At 44.3% G+C, this 27,332-nt stretch overlaps 1 protein-coding gene and 1 long non-coding RNA gene across 2 annotated transcripts; both read right to left on the bottom strand.

Moving 5' to 3' along the window:
* Window positions 1-11,454: 11,454 nt before the first annotated feature.
* MRPL15 (mitochondrial ribosomal protein L15) lies at window positions 11,455-16,609 on the bottom strand. Its single transcript, XM_004321584.4, has 5 exons — window positions 16,450-16,609; window positions 15,473-15,627; window positions 14,727-14,892; window positions 12,418-12,541; window positions 11,455-11,963 (listed from the first exon to the last, which is right to left on the bottom strand). The coding sequence occupies exons 1-5, from the start codon at window positions 16,555-16,557 to the stop codon at window positions 11,626-11,628; spliced, it is 891 nt and encodes a 296-aa protein (XP_004321632.3). The 5' UTR covers window positions 16,558-16,609; the 3' UTR covers window positions 11,455-11,625.
* A 1,725-nt stretch (window positions 16,610-18,334) lies between these two features.
* Window positions 18,335-27,259, bottom strand: LOC141276885 (uncharacterized). Its single transcript, XR_012327150.1, has 3 exons — window positions 27,073-27,259; window positions 25,618-25,700; window positions 18,335-18,353 (listed from the first exon to the last, which is right to left on the bottom strand). It is a non-coding gene; the product is annotated as an uncharacterized lncRNA (long non-coding RNA).
* Between the last annotated feature and the right edge of the window lie 73 nt (window positions 27,260-27,332).

Here is a 27,332-nt window from a genome sequence, read left to right as displayed (position 1 = left end):
GGGAAAGGATGTTGCAGGTACCATACAGGAGGGGATTTCATTTAGTTATTTATATTTTAGACCGCGCTGCGAGGCATGCGGGATCTTAGTTCCCTGACCGACGGGGGATCGAACCCGCGCCCACTGCACCGGGAGTGCGAAGTCTTAACCTGTGGACCGCCAGGGAAGGCCCCGGGAGGGGATTTCAGGTTCCAGCCTTATCCAAACAGGGGCTGAATCAGAGATGTCTTAGAGCCGGGTCCCTGCATCCAGCAACACCCCGTCACTCCCCACCGCCGGCCCAGACAGCACTGTCCCTGCTGAAGGAGCAAAGCGCATATTCTGAGGCTTGGGGAACGGGGCAAAGAGGTACGCCTGGCTCCCCGCTCCTGAGGAGCTACTGCGGCCACGTGTGGCGGCAGCTTCCGCAGCTCGGGCTGCGTTTTCTTGTTACTCAGTATCACTCCACGCGGGATGCCTGGGCTCCCGCTCCACTCGCCCACTGTTCAGCTTCCTCCTCGTCAATCCCCAAGCCACTGCTGAACCACCGCAAAATACCGTTTACAGACACATTTGTGTAGCTGTGATAAATTGGCGCTGACTTCTTCTCTATAGAATATTCAGGAAGGACGTATACAGTGGGTCCCAGACAGAGACCCAGGCCTGGCGGACGGCACTACGAACTGGGAGCGAAGACGTCTGGGTCCCGGCGCTGCCAGCCCCTCCCCCGCAGTGACGGAGAACGGGGCGCATCCTCTCCCCGGACCTCCACCTGCTCCTGCATCTGTGCACCAGCACTATATGATCAGAGGGCCTCAGAGGCCCTCAGGCTCTGAAATTTCAGCTCAGTAATATGGTTTCTGAGTGCTTACCTGGTACCAGGCCTAAGACAGCCCAGACCCCTATGCCCGTGACCTTAGCCTAATGGGGAAGCCAGACAGCAAACACATAATTACAAACAATAAACTTACAAGTGTCTGCATCACTACAGAGCAACACTCAGAGTGCTCTCAACGTACACAGTCCGGTCTGGGTACCGTGATGGCAGGAACTTTTGCGAACACCCAATGGCATCCAGCTACTCGTGAAGAGAAGGTACAGAAAACGCAAGGGTCGCATTTCAGCGGGAAATACGGGAGGCCAGAGGGCATCACCAAGAGGCAGAACTGGAAGAAGAAAAGACAAATGCAAAGGAGCCCGTTTAGCCCAGTTCTCACTCCCTGTGCCCTCAGGGTCCGGTCAGTCCTGGTGAATCCACAGCAGCCGCCATTTCAAGGCGTTTTTATCAGCAAGAGAAGCTGACCCGGGCGGATGCCGGCAGAGACGTATGCACTGAACCGGTCAGACCGCCTGGAGACCCGGGTTCAGAAAACGGCAGGAACAAAGGCAAGCCGGGCAGCAGGAGGCAAACCAAAACCACAGCCAAGACCCACACCCCGCGGCGCGGGGGGCTGCCCGGAGGCGGCCTGTTTTGTCCACATCTTAGCAGCAACCGGCTGTGCAGCCTTGAGCATGTCGCTTAACCTCTCTGCGCCTCAGTTCCTCGTATGTAAAATCAACCTAAAACACCGTATTTCAACAAGCCTAAAATGTTGTCAACTGTAAGATGTGCTATTTTATGAGCCACTAAGAAGGAGAAAAACGCTGCCAGTTAAACTATGATGCAGCGCTTTCTCATCACTCCAATTTTTTATTTTACATTTGGTAAAAAATCCTTCTTAGATCTTGTCAGATGCAAGTTTTTACCATGGCAGTCTTATACAGACATAAAAAGGAAAAATAAATTAGGATACTTCCGGACCTTTCTCAATTTGGAGCCCAGATCTCCTTCCGAATGGCTTGTTGGTCTGGTCATTGTCACCCCAGGCACCAGCCACCGGCAGCACTTCTGCAAAGCGTTTCTTTTTTTGTTGTTGTTTTTTTGGTTTTTAATTAATTAATTATTTATTTATTTTTTGGCTGCATGGGTCTTCGCTGCTGTGCGCGGGCTTTCTCTAGTTGCACTGAGCGGGGGCTACTCTCCGTTGCGGTGCGCTGGCCTCTCACTGCAGTGGCTTCGCTTGTTGTGGAGCACAGGCTCTAGGCATGTGGGCTTCAGTAGTTGTGGTACGTGGGCTCAGTAGTTGTGGCTCACGGGCTCTAGACTGCAGGCACAGTAGTTGTGGCACATGGGATTAGTTCCTCCGTGGCACGTGGGATCTTCCTGGACCGGGGATGGAACCCGTGTCCCCTGCACTGGCAGGTGGATTCCTAAGCACTGCGCCACCAGGGAAGCCCCTCTGCAAAGCACTTCTGCACCGTCTTCTCCTGGACTGGCGTCAAGCCTCAGACACCCCTCCTCCGAGTGCTGCTTTCTTGACCTCCCCCGGGGGGGCTGCGCTTTCAGGGCACAGACAAGGTCCTTTCCAAGTGACCCTCAACACGTTTGTTGCCTGAGACAGCGAGGGTTTGTGTACCCTCCACGCCACCAGGAAGACAAGCAAGCGTGTGCAGCAAGACAGGCCTGGTGACCACGCCGGATTCCAGACGCTGGGCGGGCTGTGCCTCAGGTCCCAGGAAGGACAGATGTTCCTGCCTGGGGCCCAGCAGGTGGTCACGACCTGGAGTTCATTTCTATAGGGAACCTAGTTGTAGTACATTGTCAGCACTCAATAAACATCAGTTCTTTTCTGCTTTGAATAAACACTTGTAGCCATAGGGAACTATACTCAATATTTTGTAATAACCTCTAAGGAAAAAGAATCTGAAAAAGAATTGTGTGTATGTATGTATATATATATATATATATATATATATATATATACACACACACACACACACACACATATAACTGATTCACTTTGCTGTACACCTGAAACTAACACAACATTGTAAATCAACTATATTTCAATTTAAAAAAAAAGAAATGCTTGTAGCAAATTATGAATGTTTTACAAAGATGAGCCTTTTCCTCTGAGTTTTGCAGGTTGAGCAGTGTGGCCGGAAGACAAGGTACAATGAGCTGACTGCTCTACCATTTGCGTGCTTTCAAAGAAACCTGAGATCGGGGTGGGAGCTACCAGGAGAGGGACGGAGAAGTGAACCTGGTTTCTTCAGCCCTGCAGGTAGCCCGTGTCCTCGGGATGAAGCTCAACGTGCATGACCAGCAGCCAGCACTCAGAACGGCTCAAAGAAGCCCCAGCAAGGAAGGGACGTTCCTTGGGGTTCAGTGCAGGTGCCTAAATAACTGTTTTTTCCTACTTTTTCCATCTCTAATTATTTAAGCTTAACTCGGTGATTACCCAGTGTTCTTGGGAGCCCAGAACGGCCTTGCTGGTTCTCTTTTGTGTGATGTCAGGGCTTGGAACACTGAATTCTATCTCGGACCGTGACAGCTCACACACCTTTCCCACGTGTGAGAGTGGGGTGGGGGATGGGAAGGGCTCTCCCCGGGGAGGGGCCGTCGGAGGAGCGAGTGGAACAAAGGCCAGCCCCCACTGCATGAATGACCGGGGGGCCGGCGGGAGGCAGCTGATGGGTTGCTCTGCCCAACTGGAATGGCCTTTATTTCACAATCCTTCGTGAAAAATATAAGACCTTTAACCCTTCACCACTATCGGTCCCTCCCCCTTGCATTTGCTTTGGTGCAAGTCGGTGTTTCTAAGGGAAATATCTGAAGAATACTGTGAAATCCTGACTTGGCAAGTCATTGGCTACAGGGACCAAAGCTCTTCGGTTTTACCTGTAAGATGAGAATAAGCAGCACAGGCAGACCTGGGTGGCAGGCGCCCGGGAAAAGGAAGCGGAGGAGGGGCACTTGCCTTCCCTCTGCATTTGCAGGCCAGGACGTCAGGCTTCTAGTGTTCCAACACCATTTCTGGCTTACAATGTGGCTTTGAGCCTAAAAATATGCGTATTTTGTATTTTGACAAATACCATCCAGCTGCACTCTCAAAGCCTGTGCCCAGATGCAGTCCCATTAAGGAGGAAAAGAGAGCCCAGCTCCACACAGGCTCGCCGGCCCCGGGTTCTTTGGTTTTTATCTCATCATTGGTGAGGCGGTGCAGATTTCAGGCGCTTACGAACTACTTCTCTGAATTTCTCGTTTCTCTGTCAGGTTGTTTGAGCCGTCCTCATCTGTATCTTACAACAGCAGCTTAGAGGGGGAGTATCTGCTGGGACGGAAGGGGGACCAGGCGCTGGTAGAAAAGGTCCCCTGAATTCTCCAGTGCAGTCGGGCCCCACGGAAACTGGGAAGCTCTCTCCAAGGATCCCGCTCCTGAAACCTGGAGGTGGAGAAGCCAGAGCTCCGAGGAGCTACCACAGGTCTCACCCCCGCCAAAGGGCTGAGCTGCCAGTGCTGGGTGGCCCGTGGCAGCAGCTGTGTGGCCCAGGGGTGCAGGGCAAGCGGCTGCTCCCAGCTCTCTTTGTATCACTCAGCCCAGCCGCAGGGTTCCCCGTAGCTGGTAAGGCTGGAGTCTGAATTTATAGATTTCTTTGTTTATTCTAAAGAAAAGAAGCAGGAAGTTCATTTTTACCAGTGACCTTGACTAGAAGTCTTTGATGATGAGGTTTCACGGGTTAAAGGTTCATCATGGCTTATTTATGTCATTTCTTTAATGGATGGACTTCATGAAATAAACTATACATACACAGGCGAGCACCTGTAGTTCAAAGCCAAAGTTCTTCAATTTAATATACCTATTTTTATTGTAGCTCCATCCCAAGCGATAATACAAATAATGTCATATCACTTTCAAATATTTGCCTGGACTTTTAGAACAATGATTGTTCTAGTCTTTCTAAAATATTTTAGACCTTAATAGAGAAATTTAAAGATATTCCTTCTCCACAATCATTCATCAAATACAACTTTATACGTTTTTTGTTATGCTCTTTGTTTTCTCTTTGTTTAAAGAGCAAAATGTTATTCCAGTGGAGGAAAAGAACTTTATTGCAAAAAACGATTTACAGCTGTGGTTCTAAATGCACCCTGAAGTATAAGAAACCTGGGGAAATGGCTCCACCTAGTGCCCTAGGTGCGGTACTGCAACACGCAAGCTCCATAAACGGTACCAGTGCTTCTCAAACTTGACCGTGTACAGAAATTATCCGTGATCTTGTTAAAATGCAGATTATTACTCAGGTGAGAGGTGAGGACTGAAACTCTGTATTGCTAACAAGCTCCCTGGGGATACACATGCTGCTCGTTCATGGAATTTCCATGAATTTGATGATAAGTCTAGTTGTCTAAATAGAAGGTTGTAATTAGATGTAAAGACCCTTTTAGATGTTAAAAGTTCATAAGTCAGACTTGTTTTCCCCCTTTTCTACAAGGGGCACTATATTAGTTGTGTTGGTGATGTTGATTACTAATTGCAGAAAAACCAATTGCCCTAAGTGAATTCCCTTTAACGTTCAACCCTTATTTTGTAAGTACAACATCTAAGAACATGCTCACGTATTCCCTTGCCCACTGCCTTACTGTGAACAGTTCTAAGAGCAGCGTTTCCATGTTCTATTTCATCTCCCTGGCAGCTGGCATTGGCTAAATTACAGCAGGTGCCCAGCCCGCTGGTCTAGGTAGGTGAGTTCTCCAGGTGAGAGACTAAAGCAGGTGGGCATGCAATGACAGGTGGCAGGTGCAGGGAGCCCCGGCTAAGTGTGTGCTCCGAGACTCTGCTGCACGAGGAGAGAAATCTGTGTTATGGGGACCCTCTTCCCCGAAGCCGTCCATACAATGTCTTCACAAAATAACAAGTGCTCCCACTTCTCGGACCCCCATTGTGCCCAGACTTGCCGATGACGTACACCTTCCCTCTCACACCCAGCACCACGGCCATCTGAGGGACCTTGCCATCTCACAAGAGAAGCTGCTGAAGCTTTGAGCTTTAACAGACCTCCTGGGTCAGCAGCCCACTCAGGACACACATGCAGAACCATCTCATTCAAAATCTCTTCCTTTAAACCACTTTGCCACCACAGGTAACGCTAGTTCCTGAGCGCACACCTCCTGGGGCGTCTCTTTCTTAAATAGTCTGCAGCTGGTTTTCAAATGTGTATGTTAATATAAAGTCTCAGAAAGTGAGAGTTTCTCCTGTGTCCTTAACACGCTAGGCGGTGCTATTAATGTGCTATACATGTCGTTTTTGGAAACTTGGCAAAAGCCACTTCACAGGTTTCTGGGGGAGCTAAGTGAAAATCAGTGTAAACCATTGTTACTACTTTGGCTTTGATTTCCTCCTCCTCCTGTCACCGACGGCCACCAAGGAAGAACTTGGGTTTGCCGTGCCCAGAGGCAGCTTCCACTTCCTTCAAAATTAAAGGTGAACTAGAGTATTGGGAGCAGGTTACCTGCAGCACCTACTGCTCTGGGATTCAATTTCTCCTTCACTTGCTTCTCCATTCCCTTCTACTGGTGCGTGTAAGGTGATCACTCTGCCTTTCTGACTTTAGTAGTCCCAGTGCCTGTTGTTGGGCCTGCTGTGTGAGCACTTCGGGTTTGCTGAATGTATAAATCATGAATAATTAACAATCCTAATTAAGTGGGACCAAGATCACACCTGGAAATTCCCACGAAGTGCTCACATGTGGTCAGTAGGTGGCAGTCTTGCCTCATTTCTGATGGCTAAGGGGGCGCATGTGTATGCGCGCGCGCGCGCGCGCGCGCGTGTGTGTGTGTGTGTGTCTAGTTGAAAGCCTGTGCTTCCTCACTTGTAGAAAAAAGGAGAATTCTCTTTCCAATTCTTTATAGAGTTGGAAAGAGTCTTCTGCAGGTCCCTCACTCCATTTGTCAAAGCAGAGGACCTGGGCTTCCTTGGTGGCGCAGTGGTTAAGAATCCGTCTGCCAACGCAGGGGACATGGGTTCAAGCCCTGGTCTGGGAAGATCCCACATGCCGCAGAGCAACTAAGCCCATGCACCACAACTATTGAGCCCGTGTGCTGCAACTACTGAAGCCCGTGCACCTAGAGCCAGTGCTCCACAACAAGAAAAGCCACCACAATGAGAAGCCCATGCACTGCAAGGAAGAGTAGCCCCCGCTCTCCACAACTAGAGAAAGTCCGTGTGCAGCAAAGAAGGCCCAACACAGCCAAAAATAAATAAATAAATAAAAATTTTAAATAAATAAATAAATATGCACCCAACATAGGAGCACCTCAATACATAAGGCAAATGCTAACAGCTATAAAAAAGGAAACTGAAAGTAACACAATAATAGTGGGGGACTTTAACACCTCACTTACACCAATGGACAGATCATCCAGACAGAAAATTAACAAGGAAACGCAAGCTTTAAATGACACAACAGACCAGACAGATTTAACGGATAGTTATAGGACAGTCCATCTGAAAACAGCAGATTACACCTTCTTCTCAAGTGCACACGGCGCAGTGGTTGACAATCTGCCTGCCGATGCAGGGGACACGGGTTTGTGCCCCGGTCCGGGAAGATCCCACATGCCGCGGAGCAGCTAGGCCCGTGAGCCATGGCCACTGAGCCTGCGCATCCGGAGCCTGTGCCCCGCAATGGGAGAGGCCACAACAGTGAGAGGCCCGCATACCGCAAAAAAAAGAAAAAAATTACAGACCAATATCACTGATAACTATAGATGCAGAAATCCTCAACAGAATACTAGCAAACAGAATCCAACAGCACATTAAAAGGATCGTACACCATGATCAAGTGGGATTTATCCCAGGGATGCAAGGATTCTTCAATATATGCAAATCAATCAATGTGATACACCATATTAACAAACTGAAGGATAAAAACCATATGATCATCTCAAAATGTCCTTTCTCAGCAGATCCTGATTAAAATAATGAAGTTTAGCATGCCCTTCTTTTCATCGACAAGATGCTGACCACAGACTGTATGAATCTTACGGCGGAAAGGAAGTAACATTTATGGAACAGCTACCACATACGAGGTGGACCACATAAGATGCTTAATTCACCAACACTCAGAGGCACTTCTGTGTCAGGCGCAGTGTAAGTGCTTCACAAATACTGACGTCTTTCAATCCCCATCATCCCTGGATGCGTTAGGATCTGTCATTATCCCCTTTTTCAGATGGTGAAACCGAGGCTCGGAGAGGTTAAGTAACGGTCACACAGCTAGTACCGGCCTCTGAGCCCAGGGCAACTCTCCTGGCAATTCTGCAAATTGGCCTCCGTGCCTGGAGCCTCTCCCTGGTAACCCAGTGAGCCCTCAACCACAGGAGAGGGTGTTGCAGTTAAAGGATGCACCCCAGGTCATCCGGCTGCCATTGGGGCCTGAAGCAGCACTGAAGTTTACACGTGCAAGACCATGCCATGCCTGGCACACTGTCTGCAGCACAGCCTCCCAGACGTGGCCACCAGGATCTGCACTAACTAAAGTCAGGGAGCATGCTTTGTTCTCTGACACACGCGGAGCTGGGTCCCTCTGCTGCCGTCTGGCGTTTTCTCCGCCCTTGCAGAGCCGCTCCACATTCCAAAGAATAAAGTAACATTCAAAAAGGAAAATAAACCGAGGAAATCCAGTTACTACTTCCAGGCATGAAAAGATCTTTCCCAATGCATATTCAACTCAAGCTTCTCTGGTCTTGGACCCACACAGGCCACGTACACTGAAAACAGGCTGAAGCCACACACCAGGAAAGGACTGGAATCCAGACGGAGGGCGTCTGGCTTTTCTACTTAGATCTCCAGGTGATGTGAACTCTTCATCCTTGGAAATGACCAGCAGCACCCGGCACTGTTACATAATTCAGCTTGAGTCTCCCTGCTACGCAGTGATTTTAGGACTGGCTTCATAAAGCAGAATGGACGGATTTTGTGGAACGTGCCTGTTTTGGCCAAGAATGATCTGCACGATTATTCGATTAAGCCCAGGATACAGCTGTTTGTGACTAAGCCCCTGCGCCCTGAGGGTGACACGTCACCAGGCAGCTGTTTCCTGTTTTCACTCTTCCCTTTATCATTCTATCCGGACTTCCTTTCACCTGCAGGCCCCCAAGACGACCAACTTCAGCGAGTCTGACGTCTGCCATCTCCCATCTCCTTTTCCACCCTCACTGCTGCTCAGGGTAGTTGAGTCATTTACGTGGTGCAGGGACCCTCGTAAGGGCCTCACGAGTACATCCTGGGACTGGAAGGCGAGGAGACCCCGTCATCCACCTTCACGCAACTAACTGCCCCCTCATTTCCCGTGAAGAACTGTCTGTCGAGGCGACTCCGGCCCCTCCAACAAAACTGCAAACCACAAAACAGAACCTCTAGCAGCACGTCCGGGGGACAGTAACCCACCCAGAGCGAGGCTGGCACTCTGCACAGAAAATGAGTGGTCTCTCAGGCTTGTCTCCTGCTTCAGGCCGGACACAGGACAGGATGTGTTTAAATGTAAGGAAGTTCATTTCTGTGCAAATAGGTTGAGGTCAAAGCAGCTTTCCTCAGCACCAAGGCAACACCTCAATCGTCATGGTATTTGAGCTTGTAATATACAAAGATTATGGGTCACTGCACTTTACAGTTGGGAAAGGTGAAGGGACTTGCCTAATGGATCCTATAGCAATGGCTTAAGAATAGGGCGTAGTCTTCCCTAACGGAAAGTGCCTTTGAAACAGTATTAGATGTAACAATAAGAAGTAAGGTCACTGCCTTTATTTGCAATCTATGCCTTTTTTTTTTTTAATTTATTTTACTTATTTTTGGCTGAGTTGGGTCTTCGTTGCTGCGTGTGGGCTTTCTCTAGTTGCGGCGAGCGGGGGCTACTCTTCGTTGTGGTGTGCGGGCTTCTCACTGCGGTGGCTTCTCTTGTGGAGCACAGGCTCTAGGCACACATGCTTCAGTAGTTGTGGCACGTGGGCTCAGTAGTTGTGGCTTGTGGGCTCTAGAGCACAGGCTCGGTAGTTGTGGTGCATGAGCTTAGTTGCTCCATGGCATGTGGGATCTTCCCGGACCAGGGCTCGAACCCGTGTCCCCTGCATTGGTAGGTGGATTCTTCACCACTGCACCACCAGGGAAGCCCCCTGCAGGCTATGCCTTTTTGATTCAAAAAAAGAAAAGAGACTCCAAACAAACTAAACAGTGGTAGTAGGTCAGGGATGGGCAACAGTAAGAGAACATGGACTTCTACTTTTTAGACTTCAGTATTACATAACTTCAAAACAAGCATGGACTACTTTTATAATGATAGAAAGTTTTTTGGGACTTTTCCCCGTGATTTTAAAAAATGAAAATGTATTCTATTCCTGACTCTTAGTCACTGTAATCGTCAATAAAAACACGTTTTCTCTGCACCTTGGAATTCTTCTTTGCTACCATCTCTCTTCTTCTATATACAATATTCAAATAAAACTTCTTAGATACCTAGCATAGGAAATGTAAGATGGCTTTATGGCCAAAATGTTTAGAAAAAGAGGCACAGAAAAAAGTAGATGGTTTCTGGTGCTTTATCATCACTCTCCCTCAAAAACACCTGTCACTTGTGTCTCTGAAAAATAAAAACATGTTTTTAAATTGTTGCCCATCCTCTGAAATTCATAGGTGACTATCCGAGAAGATGGGGCTAGTAGTGATTCTTATAAGTTCTGGGTACTAAGAAATGGTTTAATAACAAGCCAAACTAAATAATCCTGGATAAAAACTGAAATACACTCTTCGTACTTAAATTACTTTATAAACGGAATCTTAGCTCAGCTATATTTGAGGTAGGTAAGGTAACAAAATAATGCACTGTTTAGGTTTTTAAATTTTTTTATTTTCATAAAATAAACAAGCAGGAATCATTTTATTTCTACTGTTGAAGAATTATCATGAATTATTCAAGATTTAATTGCATCAGGATAAATTAAGCTTTCACGTGCTTAGATACAACAGACTTACTGACTGCTGAACCTTTTAAATTAACTGAGTTTAACTTTCACATGACCAGTTGTTTTTATGGCTTATATAATCATTGACCATTTTTTCAAAAACATTTAAAATGACTGAAAAACAAAGGTTTCCAAAGTCTATAAGTAAAATCATATCAATTAGAATTAGAACATTTACCTTCTTCAAGGAAAAAAATGATACTGGCTTGATCATTTCTGTCTACTCTGAGTTGAGAAAATGAATTCCCTTGGAGTTCTGGTCTCAATTTTGCTAGCAAATATTGAACTGCTTAGAAGCTACTCACCAGTCTTAAACCTTCAACTCACACCCCACATCTTAATCATCCCAAGCTGAAGGCTTGCTGCCTTGACACTGGGCAGCAGCGCTTCCTCGCGGCTACCGAGTAAGAGGCTCACCAGTTCATTAGCAGCCCTCTGACCTTGACCAAGCAGCCAACAAAGCAATCCCATCCCACTTGCACGTCCACTCTGATTTGCAACAGTAAGACAAGACCTGGATGGAAAGATGATGGAAGACTCAACCGGAAATTGACTAAGAGTTACACTCTTCCTCGGGCAGAGAACCAGGGAGCTCAGAACGGAGACAGAAGCACACAGATCCACCAGATCCTCTATGCAGTCCTTGCTTACTGTATTTTTATTTTAATTTAGATAAGAAAGAGAGAGATGATTACACAGAAAACACCAACATCTGCAGAATTACAAATTAAGCAAATGCAACGGGAAACACACGTGTTTCGGTCCCTTTCTGGTGCTCTTTTACCATCTGCTCTCTTGGAAGGAACTCAGGAGCTGTAGTACTTGAGGAGATTCTCATCCGTAGGTTTGAGGATTTTCTTATCTGCCATATTCACTACCCACCCAGGAGCAAGACCAAAGAAAATCTGCCTTGGATCTTTTCGAGTGCTGAGCATTTGGAAGAGTTCGTCTTTCGTGATATCAGGTAAGATATAACCATACTTCTTGGCGAGCTCCAGTCTCGCTTCAGGAAATTCAGCAGGATCCGCCAAGTAACCACGATTCCTTGCATCAGTGTAATAGGTTACCAGTGCCTCAGGGGGGAGCATTCGCTTGGGAATGGGTTGTCCACGGAGAAAGAATGGAATAGGTTTGCACAGTATTTCTAAAAAAAATGTTTAAATAGAAAGAGAGAGATGCAAATACTGCCTATATACACAATGATTTTCTCTTAATAATGGTATTCTTTTAATTATTAATTTTTAAATATTTCCAAGAGGAAAACTTAATTCCCAAAACTTTTTTTTTTATTAAACAGGTTTGTCTTAAGTAAGCAAATGGAAACACTTGACTTTCAAAAGTCTGCATCTTGAAAGTCAAAGTTACTCCTGCATCACCAACAGCGAGTGAATTTCTAAACGTGGGAAATAGCATATTGAAGCCCCATGTTTCAAAAAACAAAACCTTTTTATGACACACTGGCTGAGGTGTATGAGAAGGCGGAGCGCCACCAGCCACACCAGTAGTAGAAACCCCTCAAACAGGAAGCCAAGGGAGCTGCAGAGCAAGTCAAACCCTCGTGTGGCAGTCAGCACGCGACCCCGAGGCAACAAGCTTACCCAGGCTCCGAGGGTCGTAGAAGGCCGTCGTGACGACACCCCCGTTCTTCTCGATCGCAGCGATGGCCAGCTCTGAAGCCAGCTGTACTTCAATATTAACTTTTGCCTTAAAGGTGTCAGCACCCTGTCACCCGTCAAAACAAGGTCTGTGAGGAGACGGCTTGGCTACAAGTGAATTAATTACATGAGCTTCCCGTCTACACTGTGTTTTCTCCTCTAAAGGGCCTGCAACGTAACAGCTATTCCTACTTTAAATACCTCTGCTTTGAGGTCCTATCAAACACCAAATTCTTCCACGTTTTTTAGGCCAACTTGTTTTACCAATTTTCATTCCCTATGAGCAGGGATGACTAGAATTCCATTTTATGCATTTGGCGGGCACCAACATAAATACACATTCCCATTACTTCAGTAACAGCAGATTGTTTAATCCTCAAGACAACTCTAGACCAACAGAATCACTGCCACACCAATGTCATAGACGGCAACACATAGACGGAAACGCAGAGAGGTTAAGCAACTTGCCCAAGACCACAAGGCCAGGGGGAGTCTAGTCCCAGCGCCTTCGTTCCTAACCACATTATGCCATGTGACACAGACAAAAACTTACCTTCCTGACCCATAAGTAAGCAAGAGGCCAAGAGCTGGTTAAAGAGGGGGGCAAGAGGGCTCGAGCCAGCAAAAGAACAAAGTATCTGAGCTTGGGAGGGGCCACTCTAGGGAAAGGGGCAGAGACAACAACAAAAATAAAAATAGTACTCAACTTTTTAAAGTCCCGTCTGGGCACTTTCATTAGGATGTGCTATATTTTACTCTAATTGCAGAACAGATTCTGACAAAATAAAAAGATGGTGGCCCTACCATTCTTTTTGCAGTAATAAAAATTTTTTTTGCTATTCTGGTACAGCCGAAACAAGCTGGCTCCCAATTTCAAAATATTCCATCAATTCTAAGACACATTTTCTCACATTTTTCCCATCTATGATACTGGTAGGCATTTTTACAGTCAATGGCACTCTTGACTCAATGAAACAAAGTCTTGCCATATTATTTGAGATTTCTAATTACTATTCCACAGATTGCTTAACCATTTCCCCATCCTTGGGCATTGGGGTTAGTTCCAGCATTTTCAGTGTTATAAGAAGAATATTTAGCATTTCATTATATCAATTAGGTTTCTTTTATTTTGTTTTTCCTTAGGACTTCTGTTCCCAAATTGGTAATGTTGTGCTGAAAGAGCAAAAGAGTCTTATTATCCACTATTTACTACAAATCTGAAATCCAGAAAAGGGCAAGCAGTTTACAGAGCTGTAAATAATGTATAACTGTACTTATTCAACCAATGTCCTGGTGTAGATTTCAGAATGATTTTTGCTAGTTTAATAGACACATGCCTGAAAGCTGTTGGGATGTGCATTAATGTCTGGTGAGGTCATGGGTTTTTCCATATGTTAATCTACAGTTGTGTTCCCTTATTCGCCTCAAGTAGAATACTGAGGTTTAATGGTGTATTTGGTATTGTCTCTTCAAATCATTTTATTTGGAAAACTTTTATCCACAAGTGTACTTTTTCAAAGGAATCTAAAAGGTTTTCCCATAAACAATGCTCCCCTCTAGTGGACACTAAGTTACTTACACAGCAATATCGTATTACTGACATACAAGAAACAGGTAGTTGATTAACAATCTACAAGTTCATTTGCTTATGAAACTCCTGGCCAACTTCTACAAATAGAAAACCGCTTCCCTAAAATTAGAACTGAATTTGATTCATTTCTGTCTTCCATAAATACTGAGTGACTATCACAAGCCAATATTTCCAATGTTGTAAATACAGCAATGTATCAAAGTACCTGCTCTCAAAGAACTGACATCACAATGAGGAAAAACAATGAAAAATAAATACATTACTTGGTAATAAGTGTCAAGTGTTCATACACTCAAAGAAAAATCCTTTGGGCAGAATAAGGCAGACGGTCGGGTATGAGGGTATGAATGTTCCTTTATAAAGAATGTCAAAAACATCTTCCTACTAGGATGACATTTGAACAGAGAACCAAACAGAGTGAGGGAGAAGTACGAATGGGTACACAGGAGAAGAACATCCCAGGACCAGGGAACAGAGCCGCCCCTGCCTCCCGCCACCAACAGCATGCAGCTTTCTAAAACCACGAGTATAACACGATCGCCACTACATAATGTTTACGACAACTCAAAAGGGATAAAAATAAAGCAGGCAGGGTGTCGATTATATGCAAATCAGAAATAGCCATCTATGTAACTCCAAAAACAATCTAATTCAGACTTACCTCCTCTACCAGCTGAACACCATAATCCCTTTTAGATGGCTGGATGGTCACGCCTCTCCCATTGACAAGTTGGGTTAAATCAATAGGTTGTGTAGGATCAACTCGACCCAAATCGATAAGATACTGCAGCCTGTTGAGACTCAAAGGCTGATACTGGCGTCTGAAGCTACAGAACAAAGTAACAGTAGTTGGAAAACTCAGCCAGACTTACCTTCCAGCAAGATCTCCAGATCAACTCAGAGCTTTGTCCTGGGTTTTCCTCCATCAGTTTATATGGTTTAACAAAATAAAACCCCTGAGTATGGCATAAACATGTAATATTCCTTGATTTGGGGGCAATGAAACAAAACCAGTAAGTACTTACTTTGTTTCACCAACAATTATTTGCCTAGGCATCTACTTCACTCATTTAGACAAAGAAATAAATATTTAACCCACTATGTAAATTATACATTAATGGAACTCAAAGTAATGGTGATTACCATTTATTGGGTGACGAAAATGAGTCAGATTTTATATATGTAATCGCCCTAAACCTCGCGAGCAGACACCATTATCTCCATTTTGCAAGTCAGTGCAATGTCTGGCTTTTTCCCCAATTCAGGCTAAACTTCATTACCAAAAATGGTTCAGAGAAACAGCAATGAAAGTTTGCCTCAAAGTGGATTTAAATTTCTACCAACCTAGTTTTAGGTAACTCTCAGTGAGAATTAGGTATTTTACACTAAGAAGAAAAGCAAACTTACCTATGTCCTTCATTAAACCCGTATTTTGGGATTCGAAGGTAAAATGGAGTCTGGCCTCCCTCAAAGCCCAGCCGGGGCCGGGTTCCTCTCTGTCGTTCTCCCTTGTGGCCTCTGCCACATTTCCTACCTCTTCTCTGACCTCTTGGTCGTCTTCCCTGTAAGGAAAGAAAAATGTTTTATGATCTACAGATGCACTTTTAAAAATTGCATTTCACCTTTGCACTGTATCTTTTGGTTACGCCCTTCATTCATCCAACCAAGCACGACTAGCCAAGCCCACTACGTGCCAGGCACCATCCTAGCTGCTCTGAAGTCCAAACACTCCACATGAGCAACTCTGCCTCCGAAGATGTAGCTAATTCTTGCAACCAAACTCCAAGTTGTGTTTCAAAGGGAAAGTTCCAAGAATGAGATGAAAAAAAGGAGACTGTGACAGGTTGGAACTGAAAAAAATTGTAGAATTAAACATCCACAACAAGCAAAGTTTGCATGATACGCAAGCGCATTTATTTTGGAATTAATTGTCAATATGCCATTGTTACCCATATACAGCGTTTTATTTAAATACCAACTTATAAGGAAAATATTTTTCTTACTTTACATCCTGTCACTTCAGGAAAGCAACAAATTGATTTTTAAAGTGACAGTATGTCCATGACAGCTTTTCTAGCTATATTCAATGATTTGCAAAAGAGACATCAAATGTAATAAATCTTTCCCATGAAAATAAGCTATGATGGAAAAGCACTCCATGTTAAACCCAATTTTAAATGAGACAATCATTTGTACTTCCTGCGACCTCGCTCCCCCGCCCTAATTGACGTAATTAAGCCTCTAAACCTGAACCTTACAGAGAACTGGGACCACGTGGGCAGGTTTTCCCGCGTCACCTAAGCAGAGGGGCTCAGGGGCCCCTGGTTCCCCCAGCGCCTCTGGACCCGCGACCCCGAGGGCCCCCGCGCCGCCCGCAGCCTTACCGGTTTCCTGGAGCCTGGGTTCGGCCTCAGGTTAGCCAGGCTCACACGAGGAAGGGCCCGCAGCAGGTCCAAGGCCTGGGGCCCTCCGCCCCGCACCGGGCCGGCCATAACGGCGCGCCCGCCAAACCGCAAGGACGCCGGGCCGCCAGAGCTACGTAATTTCCGGCACTGCTTTACGGCCGAGGCCCCGCCCCTGTCGTGCTGCAGGCGCGCCGCGCCGCCAGCCGCGGGGCATGCCGGGAGCCGGGTGCATTCGCAGTGGCGGCAGGTGTGCGAGAGTGTAATCTTCGCGGTGCGCCGGCTTTATGTTTAGTTCGTTGGGGATGGGATCCTGTTTTGAGAGGTCGTGCCTTGACCTTGGCTCGGAATGTGCTGCGTTCTCTTCCGCCGCACAAAGCACGCGTTGAAAACGGTGTGTGCGTTAGAGGGCTTGGAGTCACTGGCCTGATGTGTCTCCCAGCCTGGTCCTTAGAGGCGCAGGGTCTTCTCCGAGCTCCACGTGGGGCCCAGAATAAGATACTCTGGGCGCTGAAGTACCGGTTTGGAGCTGAGCCAATTATACGCCCTGTCCTCTGAAAAGAATTGCACAACGGAGAGTTGTGGGTTAATTGTTATTTGGGGCAAGATGAGGGCTATAGCATGGGAGGTAGCCCCTCAGCTCCGAGGAACTGCTCCGGAAGTCAGTATATATGTGATTTACGTGAAGGGAGGTAGTGTCATCAAGCACACATGTTGGCAGAGGCTTGCTGCTGGTCACAGGAGCAGATGTCACCGTTAATGATTCTAGTGCCCTTCTAGATACAAGGAGATGCCAGAATTTGGGCTCATAAAATCTTCTGGAAATGCCTATCTGAAAACCTGTTCTGCCAGTTTTCCCAGAGCAAAGTGCGCCTTACTCCTGATCTCAGCCCTCAAGTCTTTTCAAGGGGTGTTGGAGGTCAGCGGCTGCAGTGGCTACCGACTTCATCCTTGTAGAGGCAGATGGCAAGTTCCGACTTTTAGCTGGCAACCTTGAGATTCGAAAATAATACTCAGGGTCGAGCTATTACAGTGTCTGGCTGGTACCAACCCGTGAATAGGACGCAAATTCTGCATCCTGTCCGAGTGCGTCTGTGTTGCTTTGACCAAGTCACAGACATGCTAACTTCACTTGCTGTTAATACTGAAGGAGCCACGCTGAGCGCTTGGCTGTGTGTCAGTCGCGTGCTGAGTCACCCTCATTCGATTCATCAACTGAACAACCCCTCGTGGGGTAGATGTTATTGCCTTTCGGACTTGACAAGGGCGGTAGCTTGAACGACGTCTCATAGCAAGCAGCAGAGCCAGGATTCACACTTTGCCTCCTATTACATAAGTAGTATTTTTTATAATATAAAGTTGAATATCTGCAGCACAAAATACATAACAATATTTTCACTCAAAAGTATCGGCTTCCCTATTTTTGTCTTAAGTGAGTATAATATGGACCATGCTCTTTTCTTTTCCTTTCTTTTATTTTTCTTTTTATGTTTCACTGTCTTGCTGGGGGGTTGTTCTGCTCATCCCTACTGGTGATCACAAATGGTGAAGGTGGAAATAAATTTTTGGAGGGCAACTACTTCTCTGTTTAAACATTTCTGAAGTTATTTTAAATCAAGTGTGAAAAACTACAGAGGGGACTTCCTGGTGGTCCAGTGGTTAGGACTCTGTGCTTTCACTGCTGGGGCCGAGTTCTATCCCTGGTCATGGAACTAAGATCCCACAAGCCCCGTGACCTGGCAAAAAAAACCCACAAAAAACACAGAAAGAAAAAGTTGCATTCATTCCTTTATTTGAGCAATATTTATGAGCGAGACACTGAACTTGTTACTGAAAAATATACCTGGATGAAGTCAAACAGGATCTTCTCCCAGATTGTTTGAAATCTAGTAGGGGAGATTTTCCAAGAATTATTATTATTATTATTATTTTGGCTGCACCACGCACTTGTGGGATCTTAGTTCCCCCACCAGGGAGCAAACCCGGGCCCTTGGCAATGAAAGCGTGGAGTCCTAACCACTGGACCACCAGGGAATTCCCCAAGAATGAGTATTTTTGAAAAGTTAAAAAAAAAATCAGGCCTCTTGTAGAACAAATAGCACTACAAGAGAAATACAAATATGTGAGTTCTATAAAACAATATGAAGATAAAAGTCCATACTATTTAGAAGTGTAGAAAGAAATATAGTGAAAAAAATAGAAGCTAGTTCTTGCCTTTAAGGGTTTTCAATTCAATATATTTCATCATCTTTCTGTTAGAAATTTCATACTTCTGGGAAGAAAATTGCAAAATATGTTGCAAAATGTGTCCTAATCTACAGAAAGATACATAGTTTTCCCCCTATCTAGAAAATCATTGTTTTCACTAAGTAATGAGCTCTAGATGAGTGTTAGTTCCAATAATATTCTTTATCATCGAAAAAAAATTTTATTGAATAAATGAGATACAGGAAATATAAAACAGTGTGCTGCCCTTCTGTGAAGTAGATGCTTTTTGTTGTATACGTTATGTAATGTTATTGGTGGACATCAGTTAATGATAGTGGAAGTAATAATTGTAGGCTACATATTTGTTTAGCCCATATGCAACATGTTGACCAAGCATATAAAACAGTCAAAATAATTTGATGAGTCTCATCTGTGTTGTAAGAATGTAAATTAAGGGTGTATGGTGAATAAGTCATCGATCTTTAAGCCTACAGAAGTTTTACATCATCATTATCATTGCAGGATAATATTTATTAAGCACCCACATGCTTGGGGTGTTGTCCTAGACCCTGTTTAAATCACATTAAGGAGACCTTGTAATAAGAAAACATCTCAGCAACTATTTAAGAGTCATCCTGACTCCAGCCCTGGTTAATAGTGACTACTGAGTCATTATATAAAAGAATGAAGTGAACCCTATAAAGATGCTATAATTTGAAGTCCATTGGGAAGGCCCTCCTTCTCATACACTCCCAAATAATCTTCCTCCACCTATCCCAGTGCTGTGACAGTCTGTCAATATAGATTGATTCCTTTTAGCTAATTAATTAAAATTTTCAAGGATGTAAGAATGGGAGTTGGGGATGAAAATAAAAGGGGATAAATTAATCACACAAGGTACTGTGTATGAACCATAATGATAATACACTATGACATGAAGAGTCACATCAGGACTTCCCTGGTGGTGCAGTGGTTGAGAGTCTGCCTGCCAATGCAGGGGACATGGGTTCAAACCCTGGTCGGGGAAGATCCCACATGCCGCGGAGCAACTAAGCCCGTGCGCCACAACTATTGAGCCTGCGCTCTAGGGCCCCGCGAGCCACAACTACTGAAGGCCGTGCTCCACAACAAGAGAAGCCACTGCAGTGAGAAGCCCGCACACCGCAAGAAAGAGTAGCCCATGCTCTCTGCAACTGGAGAAAGCCTGCACGTAGCAACGAAGACCGAACTCAGCCAAAAATAAATAAATAAAACAATAATAAATTAAAAAAAGATCAACTCAACTGTTTCTGAGATTAAAAAACAACAAGACAAAAGCATGCACATAAAAGTCTCCCATCTCATCTCCCTAAATGAGGTCACACATTAAATAATATTTTGGCAGGGATGGGAACAGGAGGAGGAAAGGAATTTCAGTGATTCAGTTATTACTGACGAGTCATTTTTAGAATGGGACCAAGAATAGGCTAATTTTGTGAAGATCAAAGTTGAGTAAAAAAAACTGGAGATGTGATTTTTCTTAGTGAAGGAAGGAAGGAAGTCAAGGGCGGGAAAGAAGTGAATGGCTTTGATACTGGGAAACAACAAATATTGAGAGAGAAGAGAGCATGAAAAGGGTTGAAAATAAATGTCACCTTCAAAAAAATTACCTAGTTTTATCAAAGGTTGGTGCTGACTCAAAGGTCTTCATTCACACCTAGATAATTTTTGTTTTGATTTTATCATAGTACATAATGCATTCATTTGTTATGAAAAAAATGCAGCTGTACAAAAGCGCCTACACTGAGAAGCAGGAGATCTTCATAGGCAATCACTTTTAACTTTCTGTTTTCATTTCTTCTGGTGATTGCCTCCATATTTACAAATTAAAATTTCCCTACACTAATTGTTTTTTATCAACTTTTGACATTGTATATTCATTCACTTGTTTTATGATAGCTGAAGATCTATATTAAACTACTTCCTTCTAGTATTTTCTCTCATGGTAAACTGTGCGATTTAAATAATATAAGAACTTTAAATAATATAAGAACTGCTTCTTTGATGTTCAAGTTTCAGAAGTATATATGAGCTCCTCCCTCTAAGATGAAGATACTGACACGCCTCCCCTGTCACTCCTTTGCCCTTTCTCATTTCCAACTTCTGTTAGCTGCCTATTTACTAACAATTTACTGACAATTTAATCCATTGTCATGGATTATCAATATACCTGTACACTTTCAATCATCATTTAATGTAAATAAGAAGCTACAATTACTGTATTTGCTCTTTCTAGACCAGTTTTCAGTATTTTCCTCTTTTCTGGCCCCAGAGAACTGGCTTTCAGGTTGATAGACTTTCTTTAAATTCATGGCCATAAACCTCAAATTGGTCATCCTACCTCAGTGTTCTAGAAAACTTACTTTTTCACTCTCCATGATGACTATTTTGTATCTACTTTCCCTCTCTCTCTCTGTCAATTATTTTCCTTTATACTTTAGAAAAAGGAGTCATGAGATGGAGAATTTCTTCCACATCCCACCAGTAAATGTACAGTCCTTCCCTAGAACAGCATTCATCCTCTATATCCTATTAAAGAGAAGGAAGTGGCTTTTCTCCTGCTAATGGTCAGTCTTTCCACCTGTGATCTGGACTCCTCCCACCTGCTTAAGAATTTTGTAGTTTTCATATCCCCTTTCTTTCCTACATTATCAATCTCTCCTTGTACTGCTAATCAGAATATAAAAAGGTAAAATGGTGGGGCTTCCCTGGTGGCGCAGTGGTTGAGAGTCCGCCTGCCGATGCAGGGGACATGGGTTCGTGCCCCGGTCCGGGAAGATCCCACATGCCACGGAGCGGCTGGGTCCGTGAGCCATGGCCGCTGAGCCTGCGCGTCCGGAGCCTGTGCTCCGCAACGGAAGAGGCCGCAATAGTGAGAGGCCCGCGTACCGCAAAAAAAAAAAAAAATGTAAAATGGTGCAGCCTCTTTGGAAAACAGTATGGAGGTTCCTCAAAAAAGTAAAAATAGGGGACTTCCCTGGCAGTCCAGTGGTTAAGACTCTGCACTTCCACTGCAGAGGGCGGGGGTTCAATCTCTGGTTGGGGGAACTAAGATCCTGTGTGCCGCACAGTGCAGCCAAAAAAATTTTTTTTAATTAAAAAAATTTTTTTAAGTAAAAATAGAGCTACGTTATCCAGCAAGCCCACTCCTGGGTATATATCCAAAAGAACTGAAATCAGGATCTCGAAGAGATATTTGCACTTCCATGTTTACTGCAGCATTATTCACAGTAGCCAAGACATGGAAACAACCCATGTGCATCGACAGACAAATGGATAAAGGAAATATGGGATAGACCTAAAATTAAATATTATTCCAATTTAAAATTTAAGGAAATTGTACCATTTGTGACAACATGGATAGACATGGAAGATGTTATGCTGAATGAAATGTCAGTCACAGAAGGACAAGTACTGCATGATTCCACCTATATCATGTATCAAATAGTCAAACTCATATAAGTAGAAAATAAATTGGTGATTGCTAGGGATTAGGAGTGGGGTAAATGGAGAGTTGTTGGTGACTGGGTGTAAAGTTCCAGGTATGCAGAGTGAATGCTATCTAGGGATCTATATGATCTAGGGATCTATAAGGTCTAGAGATCTATAACATTACAACATGGTGCCTATAGTTAGCAGTGTGGTGTGTGCTTAAAAACTTAAGAAGGTAAATCTTTTTAAAAAATATATATATATATTTATTTATTTATTGGCTGTGTCAGGTCTTAGCTGCGGCATGCGGGATCTTCGATGGAGCATGCGGGATCTTTTGTTGTGGCATGCAGCCTCTCTAGTTGTGGCTCGTGGGCTCAGTAGTTGTGGCTCGCGGGCTTAGTTGCCTCGAGGCATGTGGGATCCTAGTTCCCCGACCAGGGATCAAACCCACATCCCCTGCATTGGAAGGCAGATTCTTAACCACTGGACCACCAGGGAAGTCCCAAGATGGTAAATTTTATGTTAAACGTTCTTATCACAAGAAACAAAGCAAGGGGACACAAGAAATCTTTAAGAGGTGATGGAATGTTTATTACCATGATTGTGGTGATGGTATCACAAGTGTAAGCATATGTCCAAACTCATCACAATGTACACATTAAATATGTACAATTTGTATATATTAATTGTACCTCAATAAAGCTAAAAAATAGAAATTATCTTCTAAAGTGAGTTCTTAGCAGCACTCAGAGCAGTTGGCCACCCCCACTTGAAATATTTTCCTTGTTCGATTTCTGGATAGCCCACATTTCTGGTTTCTTTCTTCCATCCTGGCTGACCTCTCTCACTTTTACTGTCTCCTCCTACACCATCTGACCTCTAAATATTGAAATTTATTGTTTCTATGCAGATGTTCTCCCAAGGTGATCTTAAATGGTTTATAAATTCTCAGATTTATACCCGTGTCCCAAATCAGAGCCAATCTGTATAGAGCGAAGACTGTGAAGACACAGGGAGAAGACAGTCACCTACAAGTCACGGAGAGAGGCCTCAGAGGAAACCAGCCCTGCCGACACCTCGATCTTAGACATCTCACCTCCAGAACTGTGCACAAATTAATTTGTCTGTTAATCCACCCAGTCTGTGGTCCTTTGTTATGGTAGCCCTAGCAAACTAATAGAGATTCTGGTACCAGGAATTAGGGCACTGCTCTAACAAACATCTAAAATTGTGGAAGTGACTTTAGAACTGGTTAATGGGTAGAGGCTGGGAGAGTTTTGAGGGGCATGTTAGAAAAAGGAAGGAAAAGAGAAGATTTGGAAATTTCTCAGCCTTTCTATATTGCAAAAAATGAGAAAGAGTATTCTGGAGGGAACATCAAGGGTGTGACTGGACAAACATTCACTACAGGGGCACAACAGTAAGTGTGAACTGAAAGATGGAAGAGTCAGAGAACTTAAATACAGATTGTTAGAGGTTACGCAATCTGAGGAACAGAGAAAAAGAATGAAGAAAACTGAGCAGGGCCTTACAGAATTGTGGGACACCATTAGGCATACCAGCATTTGTGTAATGGAAGTAACTGAAGGAAAGGAGGGAGGGGAGCAGAAAAATATCGACTATATAGTGGTTGAAAACTTCCCAAACACTATGAGAAACATTACGTATCCAAGAGCCTCAATAAACTCTTAGCATGACTGAAAGGAGGTCTACACCCAGACACATCATGGTCAAATGCTGAAAGCTGATGGTATATGTCCAAAGGAACTGAAAGCAGGAAGTCAAACAGATATTTGTATGCCAATGTTCATTGAAGCATTATTCACAAAACCAAAAGGTGGAAACAACCCAAGTGTCCATCAACAGACGAATGGATAAACAAAAAGTAGTGTACACCTGCAAAGGTATTTTATTCAATCATAAAAGGGAATGGAGATATGATACATGCCACAACATGGAAGAACCTTGAAAACATTATGCTAAATGAAATAAGTGAGATACAAAAGGATAAATATTGTATGAATCCACTTACATAAAATATCTGGAATAAACAAATTCATAGAGACAGAAAGTAGATTAGACATTACAAAGGGTTAGGGAGAGGGTGGAATGGAGAGTGTTGCCTAACAGTTACAGAGTTTCTGTTTGGAGTGATGAAAAAGTTTTGGAAACAGTGGTGAAGTTTGCACAACATTTTAAATGCAATTAACGCTACTGAGTTATACACTTTAAAATGGCAAAAATGGCAAATTTTATGTTAAATACATTTCACTACAATTACAAAATTAATGATGTAATGTACCAAAAATCATTGAATTGTACACTTTAATGGATGAATTGTATGATTTGTAAATTATATCTCAATAAAGCTGTCAAAGTAAAAGGATGTAAAAAGATAAACAGCAACAATAAGAGAGCTGGAGCAGCTATGCTAATATCTGAAAAAATAGATTTTAAGATAAAAATTGTTAACAGGAAGCAAAAACTGACAGAATCTAAAGAAAACAATAGACAATTCAACAATAAGAGTTGGGGACTTGAATTCCCCTCATTCAAAAATTGACAGAATAAATAGGCAGAAGACTGATGAGGTTATAGAACACTTGAACAACATTAAAAACTAGCTGGACATAATAGACATCTATCAAACACTCTGCCCAACAACAGCAGAATACATATTCTTCTCAAATGCACATGGAACAGTCTCCAAAATAGACCATATGCTGTGACATAAAACCTGTCTCAATAGAACTGAAAATCTGAAGTCACACAAAGTATGTTTTCTGACCACAATGGAACTTGTGAAAGAAATTTGGGAAATACACAGATACATGGAAATTATTTTCAAGTATATAATTGCCTAAAAATCCACCAAAAAAAAAAGCTACTAAAACTTAAGTGAGTATAGCAAGATTTCAGATACAAGGCCAGTATGCAAAAATTAAATTCCTGTATCTAGCAATAAATAATTAAATTGAAATATGAAATACCATTTACAATTGCATAAGATATGGATTTTCTAGGCATAAATTTGACAAAAGGTATTCCGGCCTATACAATGAAAAGTAGAAAACATTACTAACAGAGGGCTTCCCTGGTGGCACAGAGGTTAAGAATCCGCCTGCCAATGAAGGGGATACGGGTTCAGGCCCTGGTCCGGGAAGATGCCACATGCCGTGAAGCAACTAAGCCCGTGCGCCACAACTACTGATCCTGAGCTCTAGAGCCCGCGAACCCCAACTACTGAAGCCCGCGCGCCTAGAGCCCGTGCTCTGCAACAAGAGAAGCCACCGCGATGAGAAGCCCACGAACCACAACGAAGAGTAGCCCCCGCTTGCCACAACTAGAGAAAGCCCACGCACAGCAACGAAGACCCAACGCAGCCATAAATAAATAAAAATTTATAAAAACAAAGAAACACTTTAAAAATAAATAAATAAAACATTACTGGTAGAAATCCAAGATTACCTAAAAATTCACACTAGTTCTTGGATCAGAAGACTCAGTTGTCAGACGTCCTCAAATTGGTCTGTAGCTTCATGAGAATCTCACTGAAAATCCCAATAGCCCTTTTATTTTGGAGAAATCAGCACCAACTTAACATTTTTGAGAGCCCACAAAATTATCAGCACTCAGATCCAGTATAAGAATGATTGGGGAAAAAATAAAAGAGTATGAATAAGACCCCCAAACTTCAAGCATTCTGGCTATCATATAATTAAAGTGGAGATTTTGTTGTTTTGTTTTTGTTTTTAAGATCTTTGTTCACTAGCTTCCCCTTCCCTTACACTGGACTCCCTAAGGATTGTTAAAAAACAAAACTCAACAGAATAAATAAAAAAATCTAATTGGCTTTATGCAACGATTCATGAATGGGGCAGCACCCCATCCAGCAAGTAGAGAGGAGCTCCGGGGAGCCGCACAAACAGAAGACTTTTAAAGGCAGAAAGAGGGTGGCAACGAGGAAAGAGCAGATTACTTCATTTTTCTTTGGGGGATGGAAGGGGTCTAGACAGGCTGATTAACTCACTAGCGCCGACTAGGAAATTCCAGACTGACTTTAAGATTACATCCTGCCAGAGATTGAAACTGGAATAAGTTTAGGTAGTAAGTTTCAGTTTGGGGATGATGTGGGCTTAGCACAAGTGACTCCATTTTGGGCCTGTTATCCTCCTTTTAACAGACTGTATATATCCTCTAAGTTTCTCCACTAGATTGTGACAACTAAAAACTGTCGTTTGACACCTGGTTCTACAAGGGTGAAGTCAGTAGCCGCTGCAGTCGCTGACCTTCAACACCTCCAGAAAGGAGTTCAGGGCTGAGATCGGGATGAGGTACCCTGTGCTCTGGGGAAAACTGGCAGAACAGGACTTCGGATAATTAGATACTTGCAGGTGAAAATTTTTATGAACCCAAACTCTTGCATCTTCCCACATTCAGAAAAGCACTAAGACCATTAAATCTCTTCTGACTAGCAGCAACCTTCTAGGGAGACACGTGCTTGACTGCATGCACACTTGGACCAAAATCATCTACCCACTGACCTCGCCCCCCGCCCAAACTTTTCAGAGCACGTCCTCAGCGCTGAGAGGAGGTGTCCCAGGGCATAGCCCTCAGTGAGTCCCCAAATAAAACGGAACCACAGCTCTCACTGTGTGTTTTCTCCAGTGGTCAACTGTAACCCTCCGAAGGTCAGGGCATTTTGCCTTTAGGTGTGTCCATCTCCGCCCCTCCCAGATCCTGCCAGGTATTTGATGGGCATCGGGCCACCGCTGTAGAATGGGGTCATGTGTTCTGGGGCCTAAATCAGTAGGACCTCCAGAGCCACCAATCAGCAAATTGTGGAAACTCGGTGACAACTGAGTGCTTCCCTCTCCAGTTGCAGTTCAAAGGAGGCGAGGCGCGGGCCCCCAAACTACACACCTGTGCAGCCCCCAGTGGAAATACCGCAGAAGCTGCTCCCCAAGTCCAGTCCTTCCCGACCTTCGCAAGTGAGTGGGGTCGGGAGTGACCGCGCGGCCCCGCCCCCCAGACCGGCCGCCCGCACTGAGCACGCGCGGCCCGCGGGCGGGAGGTCAGCTCGGGCCGCCCTCTGCCGCGGCCAACGCGGCGTCGGGCGGCCGGGCACTGTGACGCGCGGGGCGACCGGCGGGGCGGGGCGGGGCGGGGGACGGTACGGCGAG

Source organism: Tursiops truncatus, chromosome 17, assembly GCF_011762595.2.
Source record: "Tursiops truncatus isolate mTurTru1 chromosome 17, mTurTru1.mat.Y, whole genome shotgun sequence".
NCBI lineage: Eukaryota > Metazoa > Chordata > Mammalia > Artiodactyla > Delphinidae > Tursiops > Tursiops truncatus.
The sequence above is the reverse complement of the archived record's forward strand: the minus strand, read 5'-3'. Positions and strand labels throughout refer to the sequence as shown.

What these genes read in the sequence shown, in the direction of transcription:
- MRPL15 (XM_004321584.4), bottom strand. Translation starts at nt 16,557, where the DNA reads ATGGCCGGCCCGGTGCGGGGCGGAGGGCCCCAGGCCTTGGACCTGCTG. An exon ending in GTGTTCAGCTGGTAGAGGAG is followed by an intron (nt 12,542 to 14,726) that starts GTAAGTCTGAAT and finishes GACGGGTGACAG; the next exon opens with GGTGCTGACACCTTTAAGGC. An exon ending in CTACGACCCTCGGAGCCTGG is followed by an intron (nt 11,964 to 12,417) that starts GTAAGCTTGTTG and finishes CATTTTTTTTAG; the next exon opens with AAATACTGTGCAAACCTATT.